General features: G+C 35.9%; 1 protein-coding gene across 1 annotated transcript in view; it reads left to right on the top strand.

The window, feature by feature from the left end:
- The window catches only part of HDAC9 (histone deacetylase 9), a 281,056-nt gene that overhangs the window by 219,441 nt on the left and 44,350 nt on the right, over positions 1-17,265 (top strand). The window contains exon 22 of the mRNA XM_026843099.1: positions 4,082-4,200. Coding sequence (XP_026698900.1) covers positions 4,082-4,200 — 119 coding nt within the window. The remainder of the gene's footprint in view (positions 1-4,081; positions 4,201-17,265) is intronic.

Below are 17,265 nucleotides of genomic sequence, written 5' to 3'. Positions count from 1 at the left end.
AGGATCCTAGCATTAACGGCTGATTGCTGATAAACCCTGCAGCCCAGCTGGCTTCAACCAGGAAGCTGACAGCCTGCCAATCCCCAGTCCCTACCTGTCTGGTAACCTGTGGCCAGAAGCCAAATCATATTTCTGACTCCTGCTCTGGGTAAGATAATAACTGTTCCTACCTAGGTCTCAGTGCAGGCTGCCTATGCAGCCTTGCAAAGGATTTCTGATGAGCAGGGTTTTGACCCTTCGCAGCATGACAAATTCTGCCAGCTGCAGCCTGACTTGTGAGTATAGGGTTGGTCTGAGGAACTGGGGAGAGTTAACATGAATATCTATTAGTGTATGACCAATGCTAGCTGTACGCCTTAAAAAAAAAAAAAAAAATTTCTGTTATGATCTGATTCAGAAGATTGAGTTTTAGGTAATTGAGAAGGGAAGTGCTATGGTTATGGATAATTTCCCTTTCTTATACCTTGCTATGCCCTCCAGAATGTGTGAGATGGGAAAGGAGCAAGATACAAGGTCTGATGATTCCCAAGAGACAGTGAAGAGTCAGGAGCTACCTGTCCAACCGTCTTCAGTCTCTTGAGATAGAAGACTGTTCATGAGGGAGAAGTGTGCTTTTGGTGCTTTTGGGTAAAAAAAACTGATGAAATCTAGTGCTTTGTGTAGGCTTTTTTTACAGCTGCCAACCTCAAAACATTTTTCTAAAGACAGTTATTCAGGGATAATGAAGGTGCTGAAGCCTGAAAGGTGGCAAATGCTGAAGGGTTTTATTTATGTCCTGGTGAAATTTAGTCCATATTTAAAAACGTATGTATATGATTCCTTATAACACTTATAAGATAGGAAAGTATCTATCAGTTTTGTGAAGGAATTTACACATGCATTTTGTGCCACAAAGGAGTTCCTGCCAAGGTGAGACAAAGGTTACAGAGGTCCTACCTACACAAAATGCTATGATGTTTTTCAGACATTAAGCTGCTCTTCTCTTAGCAGCGATCTCATGGTAGTTATTCAGAAGAGCAGCAACCTTAAATGCCTGTTGATCAATGTAAAGGAAGACTGGATTAGAGATGTAGGAACTGATGTCTGTATGTAGGGTGTGGATGTCTATATGGTACTCTCTGCAACTGCGAGACTTACAGCTGTCATCTTTTTGAAAGACCAAATAGTTACTGATAGATCAAATAGTCTTGGCTGCTGTAACAAGGACTATGGACATGCTGAGACTCCTATATATCATTTCTGTAGAGATTTATGAATGTGGTACTATTTCCTGTTCAGTACTATTAAAGCTGGTGTTAATAGCTATTCCTGGTGCTTTGTGTTGAAAGACCTTACTTTCACTGTTTAATAATTTTACTAATGTTACCCAGTGTGGCTGGCAGTTTTCGTGTCAGACATATTTATCTGACAAAAAAAAATTGAATAAACTGTGACTAAACAATTTTTGCTGCTTCTAAGAATGAGATTAAGGGTCAAATGCATTGTTTAGCTCAAGTTATAAAAAAATGTGCTGACATCTTTACGCTTTTGAGCAAGGTCTTGAAATGTGGTAGAAGTGTGGTAGATTTTCCCAATGTTCCAAACTATAAGACTCTCAAAAATCTCATTCTGTGTTAGCCTGCTTAGGTTTATTAGTGCTCAGCAACTTGTGTTTCCAGAGTTTCTGTCTGCACCGAACACCCTCCATCCTCTGACTCCTGAGCATTGTCTATGCTGTACTTCATGGTGCTGCCACTTTATTTGACATGAAGAAATAAAAAACAGAGCCTGACTTGAATTCGAGGAAATGTGAATGGAGAGGAGGAGGGCAAAAGCTCAAGTGGCTGTAGATAGGGAGGGTTCTCCATAGGATCCCTCCTTCTTTCAGTGTAAGATATATGGTGCTATGGGGACAGATCAAGATTGCATATCAGCCACAGTCCTCATCACTAATCAGGATCCATACCACATGTGTTGCAGACGTGGGGAAGTTTGGGAAGTATTTGTTGCTTCAGACAATGAACATATAATTAGAGTATCAGAAGGTATGTACATAAGAAAGATAAGATGTGGTTGCAAGGGAGATCTTTATTCCTGATATTGTTCCCTAACTTCGTGGAGATTAGCCTGGAAAAATGTTCAGTCACTGTAGTATCTAATGTAATTATTTGTAAATGTACTTTGTGTGTTATATAGTTATCCATCACGGAACTATAGGAAAAAGACCTAGAAAAGAAGTTATGTGACCTTCTGCCTCAAGGCCATGTCATCTTGAACCTGCAGCAAGCTTGATGGATATTTGTTTTACCTATTATATAAAACTCAAAGAGATGGAGACTCTTCAATTTTTTAATATATTTTATTTAAATTATTTTTTATCCTTACTATTAGAAAGCTTTTTTCAGTGTCGGAACTACAGCTTTCCTGATGCCAACTACTTCATGTCCACAGTGGAAATGCAGAACAGGTTATTTCCTCTTGCAATAACCACTTACATATTTGTAGACTTTTATCATATTTACTCTCATGTTATATGAATCAAATAATTATATTTCTATATGTTTATCCACTCAGGTCACACTTTTAAGAATTTTTTTGTTCCTTTTGTTCTCTCAAGTTGATCTAGGTCCTTCTTGAAGTGCAATGTTCAATTCTGAAATCCATACTTGAGTGGAGGCCTACTAATGACATGTGAAAAAAGGAGTATTTAACAAATTATATTACTTTACCTGCAGACATTCATGGTTCAATTTCAGTGAAATCATCAGAAAAATAAAGTTTCCTCTATCCTTTTTTTCTGGTGTAAAATGATATTCATTCAAATGCTGTATGCCTTGACATGAACTTTTTACTTAGTCTGAATTCTCCTTTTCTCTAACTAACAAGTAAATGGAACACTTTCCTGATATTAAAATGACCTTTGAGGAAATCAGAACAAAATAAAGTTAATAAAACACAGATCAAAAACTAAAGAAAAACCTAAAAAGCTGTTAAAATATTATGAATATGCTTTTTTCCCTACAGAAAACTATCTTTCATCAAAAACATGATCTCTTTGGCCTAAGTTGATAAAATAATAAATTAATAAATATTGAACTAAGACAAGTAATATTTATTACACATGTGCAAAATTAATCTTCAGATTCTGACCAGCATAGACCAATTGGGATTTCCTTGAGTCAATATATTTGGAATAGAACATTCATCTGTGTATTTGTCTTTTAATATTAGTGATGTCCCCCTGAATTATCACAGTCATTACAGGATCAGCGTTTGTCACACTAGTGTAAAATCCATCCAGATACCTTCACTTTGGAAAGTCAGCCTGAAAGAAGAATTTGTGAGTCCAGAATGAAGGGTTTTATCTTCTCCTTCAACACATCTTTAATGCTTTGAGTATGGAGAAGAGCAAAAACAAGGAGACAAAATATTCCAATGGAAGTTTGTCAGGGAAGGGGTTAAAAAAGTAGAAACTTTGTGAATGTGAAGGGCTGAATTATCTTTCTGACACCAGCAGGGGTTGCTGTCACTAGTTTGTGGTTGTCACATTCCTGTTATGCTTGACCTTGGAAAGGCTTGACAACATAGTCTGGATTTGATTAAGGGAATTTCATGTTTTTCCTTTGCTAGAGTCACCCCCCACCTCGACAAACATTTAAAAATGTTAAGAAGAAAAAAAAAAAAAGTTTGGAAAGCAAACATTTTCCCAAAAGAAATTTATAGTTCAAATTTACACCAAGTTCGCACTAACTGGAGCAGTCCGGGTTTCCACTCAGGCTTTGAGTGCTCTCTGTAAACCATTAGTCACTTCCCTGGAAGAGGCAGCTTTTTATAGGCAGCAGGATAAAACAGGCACAGATGTGTGTGTAATATTAGAGGCTTTCACATGTACCTGCTTTTTTTTTTTTTTCTTCAATCATAGAAAAGGAAAAAGAGTCACCATAGAAATAAATGAATTGAAGCCTTGGACTTTGTTTGGTTTTGCACAGGTGCCATGAAGACTGGTTTAATTAAAAGAAAATGTCTTGTGGATATTTGAGGTTGTGGCAATTTAGATCATGAAGATAGGTCTTTTAACAGGTTGTTTTTTTCCACTGTACAGGACTGTGATTATGCCAGCTGCCAATGAGTTTGATCCAGAGATTGTCCTGGTGTCAGCGGGATTTGATGCTGTGGAAGGCCACGACCCTCCGCTGGGTGGCTATAAAGTCACAGCTAAATGTAGGTATTGTCATAAGGCACGTATTTCTGGGTTGGTATTTTTTCTAGTTAGGAACCACATTTTAAGTCCAGTTTACATCCATATTTTTATTTTGTGAGATGACATCTGTGTCACTGAGGGCAGGGACTGTCCTCAGTTAATACCCAGAGATGCCCGTGGAGCTGCATGTCTTGCCCAGCTTGTGGACAGGGCGGAAATGAACATGTTAGTGTTTCTGGCTCACTCCTTTCTGTTCCTCTTGGCATTTTTGTCTTGGCTTTTTAAAGTATTACTTTTCTGGCATTCAAATAACATTTTAGAGGTTTCATGCTTTTCAATAGGTCCCATTTTCCAAATGCTGGAGTAAGTTATTTCTCTTTAAATATATATTGAAGATTTTTAGACTTTGGAGACCTAAATCCAATCTCATATTGCTCTTTTGTTATTGTAATCTTTTCAATTCGATGGCATTAATCCTGAATTACATCAGTGTTCATGAAGGCCAAAGTTTTCTAAAAGGCTACTCTGTTGGGTCTCAGTGTTTGGATGTCCGTTTCAGTCCTCTAAAATGTGTGCTCATGGCAGAGATTTAACCTTTCTGAAAGGCAGGTCTGTCTGAGGTGTCTCATATGTAGCATTTCAAAGTCACTAGCTCTTACAGGATATTGTGGCCAAGCTGATTCTGAGCCTAGGATGTTAAGCAAGGCTGAATAATGTAGTAATGCTCTGTACAGTAATTTGCACTGTAACATCACTATATATAAATTGCTTTACATGAGACAACACAAAATGGTTTCCTAATGCAATGCTGTGAATAATTTTCTTCAGTACATCTACTTTTCTTCAGTTCTTATCTTCTATATCTTAAGAAATATCGTAATAACACTTAAATAGTTATTAAATATAGATCTATGCTGCTAATGACAAATGCCTTGAGAAAAGTCTGGAGAAGTCAATGATACCTAATTGTATTTAACACACTGCACAAATGGACTTCAGCTCGGAGAATTTTGTCCTTCTGACGTCTACCTTTTGTCACAGGTCAGTTGGTGTTTACCTCAGGAGGAACAGGGAAGAGACATATTTTTTTATTTTCACTTCAACTGCATGCTGCATAGACTCCCCTGAATACCAAGAACAAAAGGATAGATGGAGAGTTAGAGTGGCTGTCCATAGTGGTGTGGTGTGGAAAGCAAAAATGCAGAGAGCAGTGCAAGGGCCTACCGAAAGACACTCACGCAGGTGCTAATGCACAAGTGGATTGGAAAAGGAACATCCCTGTGGCTGCAAGAAAGGTGTATTGAATATTAGCACAACTTTTCAGGTTAATGCACTGATTGAACTAGAGAGGAAAGACACACAGCAGCCTGTATGCATGTTTGAGTATCACTTATCTGTGTATTGATTTTTAGTAAAACACTGTACATGAAAAAGCCCTTTGTAAGAGGCTTAATTACTGGTGTTTTTCCATAAGTATGGTTCCGAGTCAGAGGCACCATTCAATGAACTTATGTGGAAGGAAGATCAGCTCCCAACCTGCACAAAATAGATGTCTTTTTAAGAAGCATTGTATAATTATCTGTCTTTAGCTGCTGAGAATGAATGCTACATGACCCTTAAGCATGCATGATGCTTCAGTAAGATGCTTTGGCATACATCATGTTCTGGCATAGCAGCTTCAACAACTTAACTAGAAGTTGCAATAAGATTCATACTTTTCTCTCAGATTAGGCTGCATTTCACCCGGGCAGCAAAGAAAAACTGATATTGGAATGGGTGTTAATTTTAATTCATGAATTAATTACTTAACACTTCATAACTTTTTTCACAACTTTTTTTTAGAAACTGAAATCTTAGTATGTTTTTTAATGTAAGAGGCTGCACATCTACAAGTTGCACATGTGTCTGTATGAAAAAAAGGTGATTTACAGTAGGTGGCTCTTGTTTAAATTAAGGGAAAGGCCAAGATAGACCCAGATAATGATCATGCACCTGAGGGATGAATAAAGCCTTTTGTACAGAGCCAAAGGAATTTATTATTTCCCCAAAACAAAATTCTCTACATTCCACCATACCATTGTAGAACATAGCATACTATATGTGGTATGTAGAAAAATGAACAGCCTATTAAAAGAAAATAAAGTGCAAAGAGAAACATTCATATTAAAGACTAAAAATAGATATCCATGCAAATTTTTAATATAATTGATTTTTAATAATTAAAAATTATGCCCCAAACAAGTAAATGCAAAGTTTAACCTGCAGATATTCTTTCTTTATAAATCTTTAGCACTTTATGTACACTTAATACATTGAATTTTTTGATTACTATGATCAAATACAAATTTTACACATATAAATTAGAAAGGGATTGACATCAAAGGAGCGATGATAGGTCATTAGCTGCTGACTTGGCTGTTAAGGAGAGTTAGGGAGACTAGATTCTTGATGAGGAATTACTTATGTCTTTCCTTCAGAGTATAGTCAAAGAATAAAAAATAAAATGTATTAACCAAACAGCATTCCCAGGTGGTAAAATAAAAAGCATAGGATGAAGATAACAGATTGGACTAATTGCAACCTTGGAGTAACCATATAGCAGGCAATTACATACAGAAAAAATTTACTAAACCTACACAGCTTGAGAGGTGTAAGTTATAACCTGCTTTAACCCAGTACTTTATTTTTTTGCTATATCAACATACAACCTGATTTACTGAGAAGCTGCCATTTCTGACTATTAAACAAACACAGCAGCAACAAAATAGACATATTTCTGAAGATGATTTTAAATTCATGGGTCTTATGTGTGTGTCAAGCCTCTAAAAGGTGTAAGATGGAAGGACGAGTGAGATCAGTGATGGTTACAGAGCTACGAGATATCTCACTTGCCTACTTTATCTCCAGTCCCATTAAGTAATGAAATCATTAACAGTCTTTTTCCACTGAGCAAACAGATAGTATTTAAAACATTTTGGAAATTTGAATCTTTCATATTGCACTTTTCAAATCACTTTCCTTAAGTATATCTTTTTCTCCAACTGTCTTTGCAATTAGTCCTTGTCTGCTGATTTTTTAAGGAGAAAAGTTTTCATTAACCTAATGAATATTTAGCTAACTTTTACCTGGCCCCAAAACAGATTTTGCTTGGTGCAATGTAGAATTGAAAATGAGTATTAACTCAAGCATGTTTCAAGCCAACTTTGAGGATTTCACATTTTTCTTTGTGTTGGCTCTTTCTATCCTTTGTTTTGATCCTCTCTCTCAATGAAGTGCTACCATTTCAAAAGGTGCTTTTATATACCTAGGTACATATACACGTCTTGAAACATATATTCAGCTCATGTGCTTTGTGATGGATTTTATATTCTGTTAAGAAGAAAAAGAGGCTTCAAAGACTTGAGATGACTGCTGGCATAAAGTTCTCAGGCCTTTGGTACCAGACATATTCCTAATATCTTAGTAAGAAAAAACATAATATCTTGGTAAGAAAAGGCAAGCTTTATTGACAACACCATTTATAAGACCACCTAACATCATTAGAAACGGTAGGTATACTTTTGAATGCACAATTACTTTTTCCTGAAGGTTTTTCCCAAAAAAAGGAGTTTCTTTTCCAAATATACCTTTTTCTTTTTTTTTTTTTTTTTTTCTGATAAAGATTTTATCTCTACTCACAAACTCTGCCCTGCCCGTGTCCTTATGCTGTGCTGACTGCAGCAAGTTTAACATCAAAAAGCAAAGAAGAGAAAGCAAGTGACGTGGCATGTTAAATGTTTCTGGTAGTCCTCTTGGCCCAATGTCTTACATCAGTTACAGTTGCCAGCTTCTGCTCAAGAACTTCTCTAACTTCTGGTAGGGTCTGGCTCAGATTGTCAGGGATATTGAAGCAATTTATCTCAGATTTTACTTTCTATGACCCCTCTTATGACTCAAACTTAACTTCATTAGCTGAAATAATGAAGTATCTTTTGTATTATCAAGTCCATCTTTAGTATTAACATAGCTCTGTCAACGTTGCTTGGTTAAACTGGTTCTCCAAGCTGTGTGGTGAAGGTGGGTGCAGCAGCAGGAGCTCTCTCATGCACAACTCTCTCATGCAGACTAACTATTGACGTCATTGGGATCCCTTTGTTTGGATCAGGGACTATAAAAGTGCTTTAATTTCACTGTAAACTATAATAAGCGGAAAACAGTCCTCAGTTCCTGACTAGCTTAAAATTTTATTACTAGGAATGTATTATTTTTTCAATATAGTAACAGATAAAATATCAGCACAATATATTATATATTATAAAGACATAGTTGTATCAAATAGAAGATAGATCGCATAGAAGATAGATCAAAGTAAGAATTAAAGGGGATAAAGGAGTTTCCTATTTAGAATAATAAGGAAATGCCTAGAGAGTATGAATCTACTCTTCCATCTTATCCTGGTGATGCATAGGTGGAACTACTGAAGATAGAGCTGACATATTCTGCACTTTATTTTACAGTTAATTTTTACAACCTCTGCTAAAATGTATTTTGTTATCACACCATTTGAATTCTGTACAGTGAACAGGTCTGAAAAAGAGCTGCCAGATCTGATCATAAATTTTCAAGTTGTTAGATCTTGTAAGAGAAATATTTTTGAATTTAGCTCTGCTGACTGAAGTTCTCCCAGTAACATTATCCTGAGGTGAAGTGCTTTGTTTTATAGAGCATCCTTTAGAATAATGCTTGCATTAATGCCACTGAGATCACTTTACCGTTTAAGTAAATATTGTATATATTTTCTTATTAAGTGGTGACCATTCCATAAAAAGAATAAAATAGAGAAGTGTCAAGTAAGAATGAAGATTTTTTTCAGGATACTTATCTTCCTGAAGCACTACATTTGTTAAGGTCTATTGTGATTTACTGAGGATTTCCTGTTGTTTTACACTCTTATTCCAAAGATGCTATTTGCCACCAGAGTGCAAAATAAGATTAGCAATTAGCAGTAGGAAAACATACCCCTGCAGGCATTTAAAGAGTAAATTATATTTTGTCAGTTTGGATACCTGTCTACTGTTATGTCAATTTGTGATGTAAGGTTGATCAAGTGTCTAGAATATAACTGACTCTAAGCTGATTTGCAACCTTTAAAGTTTTTATTTGTGAAAACTGAAATAACTCCCTTATCAAAAACTACATTATGCTGTGATGCACTCCCTTCAAGTGGGACCAGTGAAAAAAGTGTTAAAGCTATGAACATTTTTCCTCCTCATGAGCCCTCCCTCGGCAGGTAGGGCTTAGAGGACTTCACTGTAGCAGTGCACAGTCTGTCTGATTAATCACAGCAGAGGAAATAATTAATGCTCTAAACAGTTTGTTTCCGAAGGATATGTCAGCCTAGGTGGTAGAAATAAATATGTAAAAAGGGCTGCTGACTTGTATATAGCCTACAAAAGCATTCTGTCAAGGAATCACTTCTCATGGCTAGAATTGGTACTTCTCAGAATAAAAGTAAGAGCAACCAGGTTGAACTTGGGTACCTGCCCTGTTGGTTTCTGCTTTGCTCTTCACATTTGAGTTTCTACTTCCCACAGAGAGTAATGATTTTTGATAACAAGGTCCCTGAATGTAGCATACTATGCTATAGAAAAATAAAATGCCTAGCATCTGGGGAGAAGCAAATTCAGAAGTAATGTGCATGGTTTTAATAATGAGATTACTGAGCACTGAAACAAATGATCTAGCATGGTGTATTTGCCATCACTGGAAGACTTTAAATGAGAATTATAAAGACATGGCTTACAACATCCTTACAAAGCTTATTGCACATTCATTGTGTGATATTAGAGGCTTCATGCAAAAATCACTTAATGAAATTTCACTTCAATGACCAGTGTTTTCTTGAGTCTTCACAGTTGTCCTACAGTATCTTGGAATTCTTTCCAGTTTCCCACTACATGTCATGTATAGTATATGTTAGAAACAGACCAAAAGAAAATGTTAGAACTGTAGATCACTGAGTTCGAATGTAGAATTGATCTGGGTCTAAGCCTGGTACTTCAGATATATTTCAGAGAAAGGTTTCCTATGTGCCAGCCTCACTATTTCTTATTCTGTGTTACTAGTCTGAGTATTTCAAGTACTACAAATGACATGTATGTTTGTTGCTTTTTTTTTTTTTTCCTGGAAGCACTTAATTTCTAAAGGAGTCCCCAGATAATATTATAACTATTGACTGGACAGTACCTTGGACTGACTATGAGCTGTTTAGGATACAGTGATTGTAATGTCTTTGGGGAGGGACTACACTTTCTTGTGATTGTCTGAAAGACTTCCCTGACACTTGACTCTGAAAAAGAGCTCTGACTGGGACTACTGGGGCTAATGTAATAGGTAAATGTTAAAGGAAAGCAGGCAAAAAGGGTCCATGCAAATTGACAGTTGACTGAATAGAATAGTAGTTTTGACTTGATAGCTGTTTAAACACAATTCATGTGTCTAAAAATAGCATTGCAAGCTTTTATGATGCCATGTCAAATTTCTCTTCACAAGCAAGAAAATCTTTCTCACTCAGTTATCAGCACTAGAAGCTATGATCTTGGAAAGTCTGGCACTAACTGCTTCAGAGTGCAGTTCCAGTAGACAGTGCGAGCAGCTCTACCAGTTCATTGCCATAGAAATGGCTTGTTGCATGCCCCTTCCCCTTCTGAATTGCCCATTACTTACCTTGCACTGGCTCTGGTTCTTGTCAGATCTCTCTGTAAACACATGCAGCATTAACTCATCTACACATCAGAAAAGTTCATCAACCAAAAAAATTGAGATATTTCTATTGGGCTACGAAGATGAATCAGGTTATGGAGGAACCAATGTGTGCCACAGCTAGTGGAAATTGGGCAGGGGCACTAGAGAAAGAGAGGGATGGAGTAGGATACCTTTTGGTAGCAGAAAGCTGTAAAATTAACTCAGTTGCCACAGTGCCTTCTTGTCTGAATTCTTCTGAGTTCAAAGATTTGATTTTGGTTAACATAATTTGGTTATCTTTGCGGTACTGGAGGTGATAAGATGGCTATCAAGCAGGATAGTTTTTGACTCAGAACTAAAAGGACTGAAGGTGGGGTGGAGCAATGATCATTCATGTAGTTTTTCATGGGGAAGTCTCCTGATTCATATCAGAAATTTTCCTTTTGTTCCTTTTCTCTCTTGGAAGCTATAGGGTACCCAGTGACTGGCAGCAGGAAAACATAACATTAAGAATTTGCTTCCAGTTGTCCGTTTTGGAAAGCAAAGTTTGGGTTTTCTCTAGGGTGATTTCTTGAGTACTAATTGAATGGTTGCTTAGTACAATACAAAAAGCATCAAAATAGATGACAAGTTCATTGGTGACCCACCTCAGACATGAGTATTTTCATAGGATTTACTGGGAGAAGGAAAGCATTTTTATTCCTTTTTCCTACTAGGCTACAGGAATAGTAACATTTCCTATGGCTTGGGCATGGCCACTGTTATTGCCCAGCCTTCCAACTCAGATTATGCTGCATTTACTCCTGCATTGGTAATCCTTAAACTTGCTCTTGCACTGCAAATATCAGTGAAGTATTTGCCAGTGGTTCCAGGATCCGGCACATTATTGACATTTACACTACATTTATGTTTATGAATATCAAATGTAGAAAAGTCCAGAAATCCTGTTCTGTGAGGAAGAGTAGTCTGTTGGCTGCTGTGGAAATTGAGCAAACATTGGAATTCACTGACTAAAATCAGTGTCCTCTCTAGAACATAGCATAGTAAAAGGTAAAGGTGAAGAGGGTAAGTTTGGATTTTTGGTTTTGTTTGTTGGGTTTTTTTTTTTTAAGATTTACATTTAAAGAAGAGATTAATGCTTGTTTGCAGAAATACAGGAAAAAAATATGAATGGACAATTCTACTGCTGGCTCAAGGAATCTGCCTTCACATGCTGTCAAGTAAGCATGTGTCAATGTCTTGAACTATGGTTTTGAACCAAGAGAAACAGATTGGTTAACAATTTACCTCATTTACTGAGGCCGGAGAAATCTTTGTCTTCAGGCTTTGGGGCACTAATGTCTAACTGGATATGTATTTAAAATACATCTGAAGGATTCAGGAATCTTAGCACTGATTTAGTTATTGCCCAGTGATTTCAATGACTGTCTGGTTAACTGGTGTGCATTCCAGAAAGGGTCTACTTAAGCAGGAAGTAAGAACAATTAGAAATATTAATAAATAAGGGCTGATTTGACCTGCTCTTTCACTTAGCCTTTCTTTCTGTAAATCAGCCAGGAGAGATTTTCATTTTCCACTCCCGCTTCTGCCCCACAAACAGAAGATCTGTCTGCTGGCTAGTTAACTAACTCATACAAGTGAAAAACCACCTGTGTACTATGTTCCAGATATACAGTGCTGATCCATCTGCAGAATGCATCAGGTGCCAGTTTCTTGATTTAGGGCAGTTGCTGGGGACAGGGCAGAGGATAGATTACAATGGGGGAAAAAAAAAGGATCTACAGGACTATTAAGAATTATTTTCCCTTTTCAGTCGTCTTCCCATATCTCTTCACCTACCTCGTTATTTTTTCTTTCATGCTACAGTAGTGACATTGGCTAATGACTGATGTAAGGCATGCAAAAAGATAAAATTGGTGACAACTTCTCTCAGTTTTGAAATTTAAACCTATGAAATCTTTTTCTTTACTGAAACCAAAAGACTGTCATTTAATAGAAGAAAGAAAAAAAGGTGGGGTTTTTTTGCTTAGTATTAAACTTGTCAGATTACAATTTAAATACAGCAAATTAAATATAAGTTTTTAGGGCCATTTTGAAACTAATGGAGCTTGACACAGTGTTCAGTAATTTGCATGTGCCTTTCGCAGGATTGGGTCCTGAGAGAAAATTGTTGAAAGACATCTCCAAATCTGGATTTCTCCATAACAAAGTGTCTGATCTTTTATAGCATCGTTGCATTGGGAATTAGCCTTGTCTTTGGGAATTTGTGAAGCCTTTAGTAGAAGAGCATGATTTATGTCTTAGAATTTAACTATTCTCTGTAATAAATAGAAATGTGCCACAAGTATTTACTTGGTTGCGCCATGGGAAAATTTTTAACATATTGTTCACAGCTTTAGAATGCTATAAAAGAAGAGATGTAATTTGCAGACCTGACTATCCTTTATGATTTCTAACCAATATATTTGATTAATATCTTTCAAAAGAGACACCAGCCAAAATGTTTACATCTCATTAGGCAGAGAAGGAGGGAGCACACACAATTTTGATTATGAGCTTGGATGGTTCATTTCTTTGGGCTTCACATCCCTACTACTTAAGGCAGACTGTAACTTTAAGATGTTATCTCTTGCCTGTGCAAATAAACAGCCAGTTATGCTTTTTATGGTGGGTAGTTTTCAAACCAACAGGGGATTAGAAGATATTAGCTGGAGTTTGTGGTTCCCTGCTGAACTATCACAGGGTCCATGGATTCCTGTCCTGAATATTTCACAGAGCAAACACCTCTTATCTGTGGTGATATTCTCACACTGGCCTCTTGGCCATGGACTTCAAAAGCTGATCACAGGGAGGTCTAGAGAGGCAATAACCCCTAATATAACAGTCTGTCCTGATAGGGACAGACAAGGTAAAGGTAAGGCCTCTCTGAAGTTTGTTCTTGTGTGTTTAGCCCCATGGGGTGATAAGAGGCCATCTGTTTTTTTGGTCTGCAAACTCATCTTTTTCACACTATCCCAGTATCAAGTACACTTTAGGTCTGAATGGTATCAGCACCAGCAATTCTTCACTGATCTGAAGAGATTTTCTTGGTATTTTTAGCTTTGATCCCAGGCCATTATCTTAGTTACTGTTGTGTTTTGTTTTGGTTTTTTTTTTCACCCAAGCAAACATACACAATTTTAAAAATTAAGTTAAAGGTACTATTGGCTCAAAGAAAAGAAATTACTAAAATAGGACTTATAACAGGGATGACATTTATTTGTGGGTAAAGGCAAATTAGGCTTACTCATATGATTAAACTGAAAACATTCACATATGCAGCACCGTTCAGGATATTTGCACCTTAAATAGAATATCAGTACTACTAATTCTAGAAGTTAAAAACCACTGCTTCAGACCTCAAATATATTGTATGAGTTATTAAAATACTACTCAGATTTAGTTTTGGATACAACTCCTTCAAATTTAAAGCTTTTCCCTGCAGCCATTTCTTTATCAACTGAACAGTTAGATTTCATTGCAGTCTCCTGACTATAATAGCTTTAATGCAAACACTGAATACCATGAAATATGCAATAAAACGGTGCAAGTTGCCAACACATTAAAAAAAAAAAAATCCCTACTTTTTTTTCATCATTTTAATTACCTTTGTTTGTTGTTTTCAGGGTGGTGGTGGGTTTTTCTAAGGAAATTGTTCTTGCTTATACCAACTAATTGCCATAAAATTGCTGGAAATGCAAGAATGTAGGACCTAATCCCACCAGTTTTTACCCACTTTGAGCAGTCCTGTTGATTGAGACCACTCCACCAACCTGATTAAGATTTACTAAAATAAGTAAAGTTTACAGGGACAGACCTTGCATTGTACGTATTAGTATGGTACAAAAACACATGCTAAAAACTCTTCAAAAGCATATTCACATGAGAAAGCTGTTATTTAAATACTTCCTGAAGGTTTATAGAATTAACTTGGAAGGAAAATGGAGTACTTCTGCTGTAAAATAAATCCATTTGAAATGCATTTTGTAGTAACTTATTTACTTCAGATTACTCCTTTTCTCCTCATCATTGATTATGATTCATATACACTAAAATGGACTAGGACAGATCTTGGAAGATCTTCTTTGGAAGAAGAAACTAAAAATAAGTATCCATCTAGAACAACAAAGCATTGCTAGTTAATCAAAATTCAGTTACTGCCTGGTTTCTGTTTATGACAGTCAGTGTTACCATGAATTAAATCTTTTCCTTTGATCCATAGTCTTACCCCTTTTCCTTAGATTCCTCTCTGTAAAAAAGACTGGTTCTCTAGCTATATGGTGACGAAAACCTTTTTGGTGTCTGACATTGCATCCATTTAGGTGCAATTTCATTTTCAGGCTGATTTCTAAATATGTTTTGTACTTACTTAAAATGGGTTAGCAATCCCTAAAAGCAAAATAAAATAAAGCTGTTCCATTTAATAGTGGAATGTATCCTTCAATGTCTGGGTTTTAAATGTGCTAGCCTCAAAATTATTTTCCTCAGTGATTGTGTTGTATGGAAAGATGATCACTCACATGTATTGCCACATAATTTATGTTTTCATTTATGATTGCAGTTTAGGCTTATTGCTTATGTTCTTCTTCATCTTTTTCTTATTATTAAAGGTTTGCAAAGAATAACTTACAATTTTCTTGCATAAAATTTTTATGCTGCTGAAAGAAAATTTTAAAATTGATATATATCTCATATATATTATATATATATACTAAAATGGATATATTTTCACAAATATGTTTTATTTTTAAGACTTTCATATTAGTTTATTTTGTAAATTTAAAAAAAGAGATTATTGTTTCTTTCTGTTAAAAATGTGTCAATTCTACCAAAAACATGGAAAAAACTGAACAAGAATATTTTAAATTTTTTGTAGAAAACGACATGTTGACTAGTAACAAATCAAATCCAGTTGTTATTATTTGTATCTATTTTATTTTTCTTTAAAAAAGCCAGTATCTGTAGTATCAGATATGACTACTGCAATTAAATATTTTCAGCAGAAAGTTGCTTCCAAGTATAGAAAAGCATCTTTTATGGTGCCTGCACTGGAGGAACAGCTTTGAGTAAAATCATGTTTGAGTATGACTGATTTGAGTACTAATAAATTTATCAGGATTTTAAATAAATGTATTTATTCTGTACTTGGAAGCAATTTTTAAAGCTTTAAAATAGTTGCCTATTTATGTCCAATGCTTCCAAGCATCTTAGTACACAAGTAAAAGTGATAATGTGGAAGCTAGTATTGTTGAAACTTAAGAAGCCAGCCTAAACAGGTTAAAAGTAATTTTTCATTCACCCAAACATTCAAGTAAGAAACCTTCTTAAACCTTCATCAAGCCCTGGGAAAAACAGTAAGAAAAATCTACTGATCAAGTGATAAGATGTTATTTCAAAACTTGTAATTTAATTAACAAATATGCTACATCAAAGGAGTTATCCAAAAAATTGTGATGTTTATATGACCTTGTGAACAAAACTTTATTTTTCTAGTGGTGCCAACTGCATCAACTGTAGCTTTGTAGAAGACAGTGTATACGTTCTGAACCATGAAATTTTTTTCTTTTGACCCGTTTTGGGTGTATACATTCCCACACACAGTGCACACCTCTGGGAATTTCCCAGCATGCCTTTTGAGGAAAAACATTAAGGTCACCAAAGCTGAACAGAATTACTAAGCCAAGATTTTTAAGGGATATGGAAAAAAGTAGTAGATCTGAAATGTTTACATCTACCATGAGTTCCAGTCCTTCCACTTCATTGAGAATCACTGGTTTTTTCCAAACCATGTTACAAATTTGATAATTATTTAAACTGGCACTGGTTTTTATAAAGCTTTAGGTTACTGATAGGGAATAAAGAAGATTAGTTTAAGAAACATTTAAAGGGGTCTGTGCAGTTTTAATAGCTTGAGTGAAACAAAGTACTAAACAGGATGTCTTTGTCCCCTTTGAACTTGAGGCATCACATGGACATGAAGCTACTGAATTCTCTTATTAGTTATGTGGTGCTGGACTCCCAGTGGCACTTAATGAAGATAAGTGTTTACACAGTGCTTTCAAAAAAGAATGGGAAATTGAATCTGCCTGACCAAATTTAGTATTTTATCACAGACATAGTAAAATTGGGAAATGGAGAGAAAAGGAATGGAAAAGGGAAAAGATAAAATGAAAAAGGAAAAATAAAAATAGAAAATGAAAAATTTAAATTAAAAAATAAAATTGAATTAGAAAAAGGGAAAGGGAAAGGGAAAGGGAAAGGGAAAGGGAAAGGGAAAGGGAAAGGGAAAGGGAAAGGGAAAGGGAAAGGGAAAGGGAAAGGGA

The sequence above is a fragment of the Athene cunicularia genome, assembly GCF_003259725.1.
Source record: "Athene cunicularia isolate RWA chromosome 2 unlocalized genomic scaffold, athCun1 chr2_part1, whole genome shotgun sequence".
NCBI classification, from domain to species: Eukaryota; Metazoa; Chordata; class Aves; order Strigiformes; family Strigidae; genus Athene; species Athene cunicularia.
Note: the sequence above shows the minus strand (reverse complement) of the source record. Positions and strands in the feature narration are given on the sequence as shown.